Raw genomic sequence first — 14,311 nt, forward strand, 5'->3', positions numbered from 1 at the left:
CTCTCTCTCTCTCTCTCTCTCTCTCTCTCTCTCTCTCTCTCTCTCTCTCTCTCTCTCTCTCTCTCTCTCTCTCTCTCTCTCTCCTTTTCTGCAAATTCTTTCTCTTTCTTCCTTTCTCTTTCTTCCTTTCCCTCTCTTTCTCTTTCTTCCTTTCCTTCTGCTCATTCTGTCTTTATTTCTTTCTCTCTGCTCATTCTCTCTGTTTCTCTCTCTCTCTCTCTCTCTCTCTCTCTCTCTCTCTCTCTCTCTCTCTTCTTTTCTGCAAATTCTCTTTTTCTCTTTCTCCCTTTCTTTCTGCTCATTCTCTCGCTTGCGCTCTCTCTCTTTCTTTCTCTCTCTTTCTCTCGCTCGCTCGCTCGCTCGCTCTCTCTCTCTCTCTTCTTTTCTGCAAATTCTCTTTTTCTCTTTATTCCTCTTTGTCTCTTTTATCCTTTCTTTCTGCTCATTCTCTCTTTATCTCTTTTTATTACGTTACTTTCTGCTAATTCTCTCTCTTCCTCTTTCTACAAATTCTCTTTATTCATTTCTTTCTGCTCAGTCTCTCGGTCTCCCTCTCTTTCTTCCTTTCTTTCTGCTCATTATCTGTCTCTTTCTTCCTTTCTTTCTGCTTATTCTCTCTTCCTCTTTCTTTTTGCTCATTCTCTCTCTCTCTCTCTCTCTCTCTCTCTCTCTCTCTCTCTCTCTCTCTCTCTCTCTCTCTTGTCTCTCTCTTTCTTCCTTTCTTTCTGCTCACTCTCTCTGTCTCTATTCCTTTCTTTCTGCTCATTATCTGTCTCTCTTTCTTCCTTTCTTTCTGCTTATTCTCTCTTCCTCTTTCTTTTTGCTCATTTTCTCTCTCTCTCTCTCTGTCTCTCTGTCTGTCTCTTGTCTCTCGCTTCCTTTCTTTCTGCTCATTCTCTCTCTTTATTCCTTTCTTTCTGCTAATTCTCTTTTTCTTTCTCCCTTTCTTTCTGCTCATTATCTGCGCTCTTTCTTTCTCTCTTTCCCTCGCTCGCTCGCTCACTCGCTCTCTGTTGCTCACTCTCTCTTTCTCTCTCTCTCTCGTGCGCTCTTTCGCGCTCTCTCTCTCGTGCGCTCTCTCTCTCTCTCTCTCTCTCTCTCTCTCTCTCTCTCTCTCTCTCTCTCTCTCTCTCTGTGTCTCAGGTTTAATTCCTGTTTAAGTGGGTTGAGTGTTGCTGTGGTGATGATCAGTTTTACTACCAGCAGTAATCTGTCACTCTGTGTCTGAGTGGTGATGAATCTTATCACAGACCTCTCAGCATTACGTCATTATTACTGCACACCTGTTTACACACCACAGTCTGTAACTATGGGAGACACACACACACACACACACACACACACACACACACACACACACACACACACACACACACAGGTAAGCAGGTTTTGCTGAACTGCAGGTAAAACCCAAAGTCCTTATTCACACATTCACCTCAGTGCTTATTGTTCTGTTACTACTACAGGCTCTGCCCACAAGTGGGTTCCTTTATACTTGCTGTTGTGATGTTGGACAAACTTTACAAGACACTGATATCAATACCTTTCAGTTTAATGAGAAACTGTAGAACAGACTCAGTTTATATCACAATACCTACATGTAGAGCCAGTTATACATTCAGCCTAATGAGAAACTGTAGAACAGACTCAGTTTATATCACAATACCTACATTTAGAGCCAGTTATTCATTCAGCCTAATGAGAAACTGTAGAACAGACTCAGTTTATATCACAATACCTATATGTAGAGCCAGTTATACGTTCAACCTAATGAGAAACTGTTGGTGTTTTTAATACTGTAATGTTGAAAACACAGAGTGAGAACAGAGTGTATCTAACACACAGCCATGGAGAGAGAAGAAAGAGAGGAAAGACTCTACACAGGAAACGACAAGCTGAACATTACGGTCTGGGTTTGTGCTTCTTGGAAAAAAGGGAAAAAAATTCTGCAACTACAGAATCAGTATTCGCGCTCTCTCTCTCTCTCTCTCTCTCTCTCTCTCTCTCTCTCTCTCTCTCTCTCTCTCTCTCTCTCTCTCTCTTCATCCCCTCGTTGGGTCTGTCTTTTTCTCATTTCTTTCTCTTCAGCCTTTCTTTTTCAGTATCCCTCTTGGTTTTCCCTTTTTCTTTTGTCACTTTCTCTTCACCTCTTTGTTCTCTCTCTCTCTCTTCGTCCTTCTCTCTCTCTCCGTCCTTCTCTCTCTCTCTTCGTCCTTCTCTCTCTCTCCCTCTCCCTCTTCCTCTTTCACTCTGCTCACTGTCTCTCTTTTCATCCTTTCTCTCTCTCTCTCTCTCTCTCTCTCTCTTCACCCCCTTGTTGGGTCTGTCTATTTCTTTCTCTTCAGCCTTTCTTTTTCAGTATCCCTCTTTTTCTTTTGTCACTTTCTCTTCACCTCTTTGTTCTCTCTCTTCATCCTTCTCTCTCTCTCTCTCTCTCCCCTCTTCCTCTTTCACTCTGCTCACTGTCTCTCTTTTCATCCTTCTCTCTCTCTCTCTCTCTCTCTCTCTCTCTCTCTCTCTCTCTCTCTCTCTCTCTCTCTCTCTCTCTCTGAGGTGTAGTAGATTGTGGTTGGCTGTTGAAGGTTTTATTACAGTAATGTTTGTGCAGAATAAAGACCTTCAGAACACACACACACACACACACACACACACACACACACACACACACACACACACACACACACACACACACACACACACACACTGCACTTGACATCAGTGTGTCTGTGTGTGTGGTGAGGCAGTAATGATATGGTGTATGATTGGAGAGAGAGGAGGATGGAAAGAGAGAAAATTCAGGACTTTTCAAAGTGTTAGTTCGGCCAAAAGTCACCCCCCCACCCCCAACTCACAGTCGATGAGGCCTGTTTGGTTTCTAAAATTTTGTTATTTAGCTTGTAATGTAGTTAAGTAATGAAAGCATATACCCACCAATTAGCACAATGCTAAGTACATGTCTAAATCCTCACATTGTAACTGTGACAGTGCCAAATAAGTTAATTAAAATGAGTTACTTGTTTGCGTTTAGATCATTTAGAGCATTTCATATCTTAAATATATTGTATATAGTGCTATCAAAGCTTTTAATTTGCCTGTTTCAATTATTAAACTGTGCTGGTCTGGTTGCTCCATCTGACCTTTCAGACTAATTTCAGATTAAATGGGCATCTACTTAGGCACCCATAGGAACCGTTGGCCTTGAACTTGAGTTTATATGCATATTTTTCAAATAAATAAATATTATTGTAATAATTCCATATTTTCATGGTTCTTCTGAGGTCAGACCACCTGACATGATAAACTGAATCGTTCTTACCGTTACTCAAGCATCACATTTTTCCTCAATATGTAACCTTGACATTGCATCAGAGCAAGTTTATGAGGAATATACTGCTACTGAGCGATGATTGGTTAGCATTACTGCTACTGAGCGATGATTGGTTAGCATTACTGCTACTGAGCGATGATTGGTTAGCATTAATGCTACTGAGCGATGATTGGTTAGCATTACTGCCACTGACTGCTGATTGGTTAGCATTACTGCTACTGAGCGCTGATTGGTTAGCATTACTGCTACTGAACGCTGATTGGTTAGCATTACTGCTACTGAGCGATGATTGGTTAGCATTACTGCTACTGACTGCTGATTGGTTAGCATTACTGCTACTGAGCGCAGATTGGTTAGCATTACTGCTACTGAGCGCAGATTGGTTAGCATTACTGCTACTCAGCGCAGATTGGTTAGTATTACTGCTACTCAGCACTGACTGGTTAGCATTACTGTTACTGAGTGTTGATTGGTTAGCATTACTGCTACTCAGCGCTGATTGGCTAGTATTACTGCTACTCAGCGCTGATTGGTTAGCATTACTGCTACTCAGCGCTGATTGGTTAGCATTACTGCTACTCAGCGCTGATTGGTTAGCATTACTGCTACTCAGCGCTGATTGGGTAGCATTACTGCTACTCAGCGCTGATTGGGTAGCATTACTGCTACTCAGCGCTGATTGGGTAGCATTACTGCTACTGAGCGCAGATTGGGTAGCATTACTGTTCCTGAGCGCAGATTGGGTAGCATTACTGCTACTGAGCGCTGATTGGTTAGCATTACTGCTACTGAACGCTGATTGGTTAGCATTACTGCTACTGACTGCAGATTGGTTAGCATTACTGCTGCTGACTGCAGATTGGTTAGCATTACTGCTACTGACTGCAGATTGGTTAGTATTACTAGATTTTTATTTTAAAGTTTTCAAACAATAACATTTGGCCAAACTATTTCCTTTAGAAAAGAGCTACCTTTTTTTGAATGATTAGATGGTTGCACCACCTGACATTTGTAGACATTTGGAGGCAAAATAAAACTAAAATGAAGTTCATGTGGATGCACTGAGAATTATTTCACATAAGAGTTATTGTTGAATAATTTGATGTATGCCATGTATGTACTCAATTCTCTTTTTTTTTTGGAAAATAAGAGACTTGGACACAAAGAATGCACATCATCTCAGTGACTCACACTGCATGTTTCTGTAATCTCTGCCTTTGTATTGCTAGTGTTGCTTGATTTTATGAGTTTTTCTTCGCTTCCTCAGCACATTTGTTTGGACTGCAGCCATGACGACACAGCTCTGATTGGTCAGTCTGACTTTTAACACATCCATACAGCACAAATCGCGCTGACTCCGGGAAAAAAAAAGTGTACGCAGTGTCGCAGTCTGTGCGTGAGCAGACTTTCAGAGAGGCTGTGTGAAAATTAGTTTGAGAAAGTGTGTGTGTGTGTGTGTGTGTGTACGTGTACAGTGGGGTGTGCCCTTCCTCATTGTGAGTGATCAATCGTGTGTGTGTGTGTGTGTGTGTCTCACTAATTCCTCACTAATGAAGATCCCACAGAGCACTCATTACCTCCACATTGTGTGTGTGTGTGTGTGTGTGTGTGCATGTGAGAAAGATTGGAACTAGAATTGCATGTTAGCAGAATGAATTGTGACTCAGATTCATCCGTAAATGACTCACAAATCAACTCATAATGCAGAGACTCAAGAATCAACTCTCACACACCCAGAGCCTCGGTTAGCGCTTGCACCCCCCAGAGACTCGGTTAGCGCGCGCACCGTCAGAGTCAGCTGATTTATAAAAAAGAAGGTTTCAGTAATAGACTTTTGCAAGTGTGTGTGATGGTGTTTGAAAGATTATTATTGAATTTTATTAAAGGGTTTAAGCCTATGACATGTTATGTGTAGGAATTATAGATGCTACAAGAAAGTTTGATTCCGTTGTGAATCAGTTTATCTGGCTCGGTTTCCCTGCCAGCTCAGCTTTAGCATGCTTGGCTAGCTGTGAAGAGGCTCTGCCTGCTGTGTGGAGTTTGTGTAAAGCTGCAGTTCACTAATCTGCTCTCCAGCCTTCAGCCTGATGACATAATAACACTAAACCTCCATCCCTCACTGCTGCACTGCACACATCACACACCACTACATCACATTCAGCCTGGATTACTGCACAGAAACGGGGAGAGAGAGACCGAGTACAGCAGAGGACTCTTCTGCTATGGACAGAGGAGAGGGCGGGGCTAACCTGTTGTAGAATGAGTGGGTGCAGATAACCTGCTGTAGGCTGAATGGGTGGGGCTAAACCTCTGTAGGCTGAATTGGTGGGACTAAACTGCTGTAGGCTGAATGGGTGGACGGCTGTGTTTGTAGTTGTGACATCACAACCATGATGAATTCAAAGCGGGCTGTTTTTATTTTAGTTGAAATATGTGAACCAGAGAGTGAAGAGTAATCATGTCAATTTTGTTAGCCAATAAAAAAAATGCAAAACTGAAGGAACAACTGAGTAAGAAAGTACAAATAAAGCTACAGGCCACGGCCATTTAGTCTCCTTGTTGTGAAATCACTTATCAGCACTCAAATTTTTCGAGTGTTACGTGTACCTTTAGACCAAAAGAGTTTCAATAAGAGCTTTTAGCAGCAGTTTAGAAAAGAAAATGGTTAAATGGTGAATTGAAACCTACTATTCATACCAAGAAGATACTCTTATGAAAATGAAGCTGAGTGATGATTAGTGATGAAAGGTCATAAGGAGTGATGAACCATGAATAGTAGAAGTTGGTGAACATTGATGAATAGTGGTAATTGGTGAATAGTGATTAAAATTGATGAATAGTCGTAAATGCTGAATAGTGATGTATAGTGGGTTATTGGTGATATAGTGGTGAACAGTGGTGATTAGTAATGAATAGTGATGAACAGTGGTGAACAATGGTGAATAGCAGTGAACAGTGGTGATCAGTGATGAATTTGTGGTAATTGGTGAATAGTGATGAACAGTTCTGAACAGTGGTGTGTTGTAATGCACGCTGGTGAATAGTGATTAATATTGATGAATAGTGGTTATTATTGTTATATTGGTGAACAGTTGTGATTAGTCACAGACAGTGGTGCATAAAACTGAGCTGTTTTATGGTAAAAGTCAAACTCCCCTTTTAAAGGAAGAAGCACAGTGTCCCCAAACTTTTGCCAGGTGGTGTGGTCTGAGTTCTGGTCTATTTTTGAAGGACCTCCTCTGCTGTGATTATAAGTTTGCAGTGTTTTTCCTGGACGTCTCTGTGGCCTGCAGGCCGCCTTCTGCCTGCTAAACTGTTAGCATTATGAAAGCATTAGTGCTAAATTCCTTCATTCCACATTCACAGCCGCAGGCGGCCGCTAGCACTCCTTCTGCTAATGTTGTTTTCTGGGCTGCCAGTTCGGAGCACATGCTGGCTGTAATTGTGACTACTTACATCCCAGATTCCTTTTAGGGATGAACAGATGGAGTTTAGGCCTGTCAGCATTAACCATTAACCCCTTAATGTTTGTCGCATATGTTGCACTGTACTCTGTGTGTCCCCTCTGGAGATATTTATCAAATTTATTAAACCATACAGCTAAGTTTATTGTTTATTTATGAGTTTATTGTTACATTCTGTCTTTGTCACGTGGGACTAATTTCTAACTCATTGTGCTCTACATTATTTTTATCCTATGATGTGATGACATTCCATATAAATACAAAACAAATAATAAAGACTTATTAGTTAGTAATTATTCAATGTTTCAAATTACTATAAAAATGTAAGTTGGGTAGTTAAGTGTGCGGAAGTAAAGTGTGGGCACATAAAGGGGCTCTTAGAGTTTAAAACAACAGAAAAAGAAAATCCTAATTTAATTCCGCATAGAAGTATGAAAGTGATGTTTAATTTGACAAAATACATCAATTTAATAGTTACATGGCTATTTAAAGTATAATTCTACCACATTTTGTCACTTCATCACAGTCAGAACACATTCTGTGGCATTTTTAATTGTCACGCAGTCATATGCAAAAGTTTGGGCGCCCCTGTTCAAACTGCATTTTATTTATTTATTTATTTTTCATTTTTGAACATCTAGCTTACTTTCATGATAATTTCGCAGTGATGACTGTCCAGTTTTGTATTGTACAACATTCTGTATGTGTGAATGGCTGTGCTGATAGGCAGAGTTTACGGTGGAGCGGTGAGTGCGCTGCTCAACCTACTGAGCGACCTTTGTAATATTGAAATTATGGCCGCTAGGAATAATAAAATTTGAAATAAACAAAATGTTGTAGTGTTTTAAGATGGTAGAATGATGTGATATGTGATTTTTTTTTTTTTTTTGTCTTCTAAAATATCATTTTTAAACACTATTATTGTGTGTGAAAATAGCTGTGTTGTGTAAAATTGTATTATTATTATTTTTTTTAAACGTTTATTCTCATTGTTGGTGTCTTGTGATCTTGTAGTTTTGGTTAACCTCAAATCACACATCAATTTCCAGTTGTTAAACTTTTACACTAAGATGTTTTGCACTCCTACCAGACATGAGTTTGATCATGCAGATATGCTGAGGATGAAGGTGATGAATGAACAAAACCGTGGATGATGTTTTGCTTCATTTATGTTCAGATTTGACCATACACAGCTTTGATTAATTGGAGCCAAGGTAGCATAAAAGGACGTGGGTGTTGACTGATGGCATGAAAATGAAAGCTTATTATTTTGTGGTTGCTGAAATGGACTGAGTCGAGAAAGAGAGAATGGGACAGTCTGGATCAATAAGAGATTATTGTGCACATGCAGCGCTCTGCCCTTGTTACCATTAACATTCTTTTTTTTTTTTTACGGCATTTGGCTGACGCTCTTATCCAGAGCGACTTACAATTTGATCATTTTACACAATTGGCCTGACTGCATGTCTTTTGGACTTTGGATCATTCATGACACTGAGGCAGCCGGGGAAAGAGAGGGAGAGGGATAGAGGGCGAGTGAAGGGGAGGGAGAGAGGAAATCAGGCTCTAAATCTTTCATGAGCATGAAACAGCAGTAATCCATAAGGCACAAACTATCTGCTCCGTCGTGTTCATTCAGCTCTCCGTTTATGACTGTACAGCTCTCCGTTTTGGCCTGTACACTCTAAATATCCCCAACAATTTTTTATCAGATTTTCAGCAGAGGCCTTTGTGTAATAAATGTGCCATGTAATTAACCTGTACCTCAGAAACCAAAATAACATTTGCAGTGGTTAAAACGACATTAGAGTTTCAAATTTAGCACCAAATGCGTATCCATGAAGCGCACTGTGCTTTTATTTCCAGCGCACTATGTATAGCGAAGCGTTGCTGAGGCCCAGAATGGTTCTAATGGTGTTCTAAATCAGGTTCTGAGTTCTAATGGTGCTAAACGGAAGCCCTTGTTGTGGCCGTTGCTATAGAGATAGCAGTGCAGCGGGAAGCCGGTGTCATTGAGATGTGCTGATGCAGGTAAAAATGCTGGCAGGAAATCGATGGTGCTTTATTGAAGGCGTTTGGGGAAGTGGTGGTGGGGGTTCAGTTTAATGACGCTGGGATACCCTTGTGCTCCTTTCACCCTTTTCCTTTAACTTCCTTTCTGCTTCCAAAAGCAGCTTTCAGCAACTCAGGCCTGAAATGAGGCCTAGTCCAGGTGGGTCAGTGTTGGGGTGGGTGGTCTTTAAACATTCTTAGAAGATAGAATCTTTTGAAATAGTGTAATTATTCAAATTACAGCCGTCATCAAGCCTGTTTTTCTGCCTTTGAGCAGGCACATGCACAGGTAGACCCCCAATGGGCTGCTTTATAATTGCAATAATCGCTCTTTGGCATCCCCTCTGGCACAATACTGACCTCTTGTTGGGATTTAACCTCTGACTTATTGCAGATATATGCATCACCACAGCTTTCTTTTCATTTGAACAACATCCTAACATAATACCACCTGTAGGGGGAACTGATAATGTGCTAAAGTAGGGTTTTGATCTTGTGTGAAATAAGGATTTGTTGCCTTGTAAATAACTGTGGTTAATGTTTTTTGTTCATTAAATGCAACTGTTACAGTGGACAAATTAACTGATTAGCTATCTTGCTTCCAAAATGTTGATACTTATAGAGTTGATACTTACAACTCAAGCTCAAGTAAACAAACATTACTCATTGACGTTCTCTACAGGCATTATTTACCAACATCAAATGAGCAAATGTTACTTACCACTGGTCAGAAGTTAGAACCTATGTCATTTCTTTAGTGTAATGGAAAAACACACCCAGTTCATTTCTTGTTTTTTGAGATGTAAACATAAGATTGTGAAAACTCACAACTGTCAGTCAACTCAAATATTTGCATGATCATGTGATTTATGTAGTAGTTGTGACAGGCCAAGTATAGCGAGTGATGCCACAGCCTTGTACCCTGCAGACTGGGGTTAAATCTGTAGTCTTTTAATAACGTTATGTTTGTCTGCCTTGGGAAAATCTCTTAATACCATGTTTGGTTTCTTCCGATAACAGTTTCTAAAGTATGCTTTGGATTTATTTAATTTATGTTTGTGTTTCCCTTTTTTGTTTGAGCTTCCCCCAAAAATGTTGCAGATACACTGAGCACTTTTTTTTCTACATTCATTCATTCATTGTCAATTTTATCACCTCCACTGACCATATAGTTTCACTTTGTAGTTCTACAGTTACAGACTGTAGTCCATCTGTTTCTCTGCATACTGTTTTACCTTGTTCTTCAGTGGTCAGGACCCCCACAGAGCAGGTATTATTTGGGTGGTGGATCATTCTCAGCACTGTAGTGACACTGATGGTTAGTGTTTTTTTTTTTTTTTTGCACTGTTGTGAGTGGATCAGATACAGCAGTGCTGCTGGAATTTTTAAACTAGTCCACTCACTGTCCACTCACTGTCCACTCTATTAAACACACCTCCCTTGTTGGACCACCTTGTAGATGTAAAGTTAGAGATGATGGCTTATCTGCTGCTACATCCTCTTGTCCTTCATCAGTGGTCACAAGATGCTGCCCACAGGATGCAGTTGGCTGCATGTTTTTGGTTCTCGGTTCATCAGCGATACTGGAGTGTTTAAAGTCTCCAGCAGCATTGCTGAGTCTGCTCCACTCACACCAGCACAACACACGCTAACACACCAACACAACATCAGTGTTACTGCAGTGCTGAGATTGACCAACCACCCAAATAATACCTGTTCTCTGGAGGTCCTGTAGGGGTCCTGACCATTGAAGAACAGGGTAACAAGATGCACTGAGAAACAGATGCACTACAGTCTGTAACTGTAGAACTGCAGAGTGCTTCTATGTGGTCAGTGGAGCTGATAAAATGGACAGTGAGAGTAGAAACAAGGAGGTGTTCCTAATAATGTGCTCTGTGTGTATGTTAAAATAATAATGGTTTCCAGTTTAATCGAGTCTGTTTTTCCCATGAAAACTCTAAACAGGAGTTTTGTTTTGGAAATGTTTGGAAACGGGGAGGGTGTGCTGTGCATTTGTGACCGTGTGCAGCCCTGAGTTCCTGGTTTATATTACCCTAATTTTATTGGACTGTTCAGAAGTACTGCAGACTTCAGTCTTCAGTCAGTCTCTCTTGCTTTTGCTTTCACTCTCTTGTCTTTCACTAAAGAGATCTTTTTTTATAGGACTCTTCTGTGTTTCCTAGTTTTAATTCAGCATGTTTTATCTTAAACATGTTCTGTGCTAACCTCTTTCAATTCTCTTTTTTGTATTGTAGGTGATTGAGAATCCCCCAGCTAACTTGCAATAGAGGACAGCGGACAACACTGAAGTTGGAGGTTCCTTTGTAGGCTTCCAGAAGCCATCAGTACAACTCCACTACACAAATGTGCACTTTTCCAAAAAGGCAGCTAATAAATCTTACCTTGAATTAGCTCCAGATATCATTATGACAGAAATCAAGGACACAACCAGCCGCCACTTGAGGCATAAGCTCCAGAGTCTGGGGCGGCGCCTGGATGAGCTTGAGGAGGCCACAAGTAAACTTCACAAGGCTGAGGATGAGCTTTTGGACCTCCAAGACAAGATCATCCAAGCTGAGGGCAGTAATTCCTCCTTGCTTGGGGATGTCGAGGCACTTCGGAAGAGAGTACTCAAAATTGAAGGCAAGGATGAGGAGGTGAGAAAAGCAGAAGACCTTTGTCGTTTGGTAAAGGAGAAGCTGGAAGCAGAGGAGAACCTGACTAAGGAGCTTAAAGCAGAGATAGAGCGTCTTCAGCGCAGAATGACTGAACTTGAGAAGCTGGAAGAGGCGTTTGGGAAGAGCAAGTCGGACTGCACCCAGCTCTGTCTCAGCCTTAATGAGGAAAAGAACCTCACCAAGAAGCTTTCATCTGAACTGGAAGCCCTGAAGGCCCGAGTGAGGGAGGTGGACTCCTCTGAGGCCCGTTTGAACAGGGCAGAGCAGGCTCTGACAGCTGAGATGGAGAAACTGAAAGCCCTAACTCAGACGTTTGTGAATGAGCGCAAAAGACTCCTGGAAAAGCAAAGAGAGGATGAAAAGATCATTCTTAAACTGACCGAGAAACTTGAACGGCAGAAAAGCAAATTGGGCTCATCAGACCACAGTTTCAACGAGTCCCGGGATATCCGGATTGAAGATGACTTCTCAGCGGGACTGACTAGCAAACTGGCAAGGAAGAAGAGCCTGGACTACCTTAAGCTCTCGGATGATGTTGGCCTGAGGAACAAATCAGAGAATGAGAAAAACAGCCTAGAGGGGCACGAGGACAATAAGATCAAAGACCTTACGCAGGAAATAGAGAAGCTGAAAAGCCGTCTCAAGCAACTGGAGATAGTGGAGGAGGACCTGAAAATCTCAGAATCCAAGAATGCTGACCTGGCCGAAAAGTTTCAGCAGGAGAGAAGCCGTAGCCAAGCGCTGAATGACCAGCTTGAGCAGCTGAAGATGCAACTTTTCAGCAGCAGTAGTAATGGAAATCTTGCAGTTTCCATTACTCCCCAGCAAAAAGTCCTAGAGAATGGCAAGGCCGAGAACGAGGAGATAAATGTACGAGGTGGTTTCAGGCAAGAGAAGCCGAAGTACAGGAGTGCCGTCACTGAGCCAAGTACCTCAAAGAGCAAAACCAGAGATACTTCTCCACAGCAGCGAAAATTGAAGAGTAAAGACATCAGCCATTCCGTGGAGAACTCCCCCAAGACTCCACGGAGGGCCTTAAGTCCTGCCCACAAGTTCAAGAAACCTGGGTTGAAAACTGGGTCTTCAAATACTGCTGACAATGGATTAAAAGATAGTAAGGGTATTGAAGAGAAGCTTGGAAGTACCATTCAGGCCAGCTCTGTTAGTGATAATAAGAAAGTTTCCGTCCTCAGCCGTTACCCTCCTGCTGCCAATGACCAAAAGCCAGGGAAAGTGTCTGCCAAGCCAGCCGACAGCGAAAGCAAGAAGAGTAGAGTTGAGAAATTCTCCAGGTTGTATGCTGGGAGTGACAGTGAATCAAACAATTCTGATGTTGTTGTGAGTAGCTCAAATAAGAATGTTTGTGCGCCTCCACCTGAAAAAGACAGAGCCATTGAGCCAGAGTATTTAGATTCTTCACAGGAGGCAACTGCAGTGTTGAGTTTGTCCCAGGCAAATGGATCTTACACTGCATACAGATCCCATGTAACCCCATCAGCTCCTAGTGATCATGGATCTGAGGGACACTCCTCAGCCTCAGAATCAGAATCCACTGTTTCAAAGCGTTCCACGAGTGACACAGCTTCTGTAACGTCTGCTTTAAGCAGCAGAACAACCAGCTCTAAGTATCCCAGGTACTCACGACTGCAGGAATCACATTCCGGTGGATCTTCTACAAGAAGCTCTTATGACGAAGAACAGCATAGGGCTCTAATGACAGAAAGTGGATCTCAGGAGACTGCTCAGGCTTCCTCTGGAATTGAGATCCAGCGAACCTGCAGCCCACGGGAGGCCCTGCGATCTAAAGCAGTTATCAAGCCAGCAATCGTAGAGTATGACCGCAAGGAGATGATGATATCAGGAGGGAGCACAGAACCGCTGTCTACCAATGGGAAACCCAAGATCTCCACCAAGATGACCAGCAGTATCACTTTCTACCCTAATGACCCGAGCTCTTCTCGGACCAGCAGTCGAAGCAGCAGTATCTCAAGTGACCCCTCATCTAAGGAGCGGCACACCTCTACCAGCAATATTGTTATTGGGCCAAGCCCGGACCTCCGAGGTAGCATCTCCGTCCCCTATGAAATATCCATTCCCAAGAGTGAGATCACAATGCAGCCTGGTGAGGAAGACTGTGATAACTCAGATCCTCCCAGTGTCTTAGAGATGGCTCGTGTAGAGACGACCATCCTGTCCCGAAGCAGCTTCAGTGTTCAGTCACCAGAAATGGTGTCTGATGTCAACAGCACAGAGTCAGGGTTTGAGAGCAACAGTAATAGTAGCACCACCACGACAGTCACCAGCTGGAGAAGCCTCAGCAACAACCACTACTCATCCCAGGACGACAGTGTACCAGAAATGAGGAATGTGACTGTAAGGAGTGCTTGGAGGAATCGAGGAGCAGCTTCTGTGGACGATCTTGGACGGGGACCAAGAAGGGATGGTTCTGACGATGAATTGGAGTCTGCCACAACATGGAGAGCATACAGAGCTACCACAGTCCTGGATGCAGAAGAATCCGCAGTATCCCCTAATGTCTCCACACGAGGTGTAAAACAAAGTCCAGCAGAGGTTTACATGCGCAGGATTAGCAGTGGAAATACAACTAAAGATGTTCTAGGGTCTGTGCATAAGAGCAAGAGTGTTGTGTCACAACTAGATAGTGGCCTTCAGAGATGTATTCCTCATGAGCCTGTCACAGCACAGCAGCTGCAGCCAAGGAGCCGTAGACAACCAAACGTGAGTATTGCCTCTTTTGTTTACATATTCTGTGTGCTAGCTTTGGACAT

The 14,311-nt window shown here is 42.4% G+C and overlaps 1 protein-coding gene across 3 annotated transcripts in view; it reads left to right on the forward strand.

The window, feature by feature from the left end:
• The window catches only part of luzp1 (leucine zipper protein 1), a 76,476-nt gene that overhangs the window by 38,138 nt on the left and 24,027 nt on the right, over positions 1–14,311 (forward strand). For all 3 annotated transcript variants that reach the window (XM_017708852.2, XM_017708851.2, XM_017708850.2), the window contains exon 3: positions 11,100–14,261. In XM_017708852.2, the coding sequence (XP_017564341.1) occupies positions 11,271–14,261 (2,991 nt within the window). In that variant the 5' untranslated portion in view covers positions 11,100–11,270. The remainder of the gene's footprint in view (positions 1–11,099; positions 14,262–14,311) is intronic.

This window comes from Pygocentrus nattereri, chromosome 10 (genome assembly GCF_015220715.1).
Source record: "Pygocentrus nattereri isolate fPygNat1 chromosome 10, fPygNat1.pri, whole genome shotgun sequence".
Lineage (NCBI taxonomy): Eukaryota > Metazoa > Chordata > Actinopteri > Characiformes > Serrasalmidae > Pygocentrus > Pygocentrus nattereri.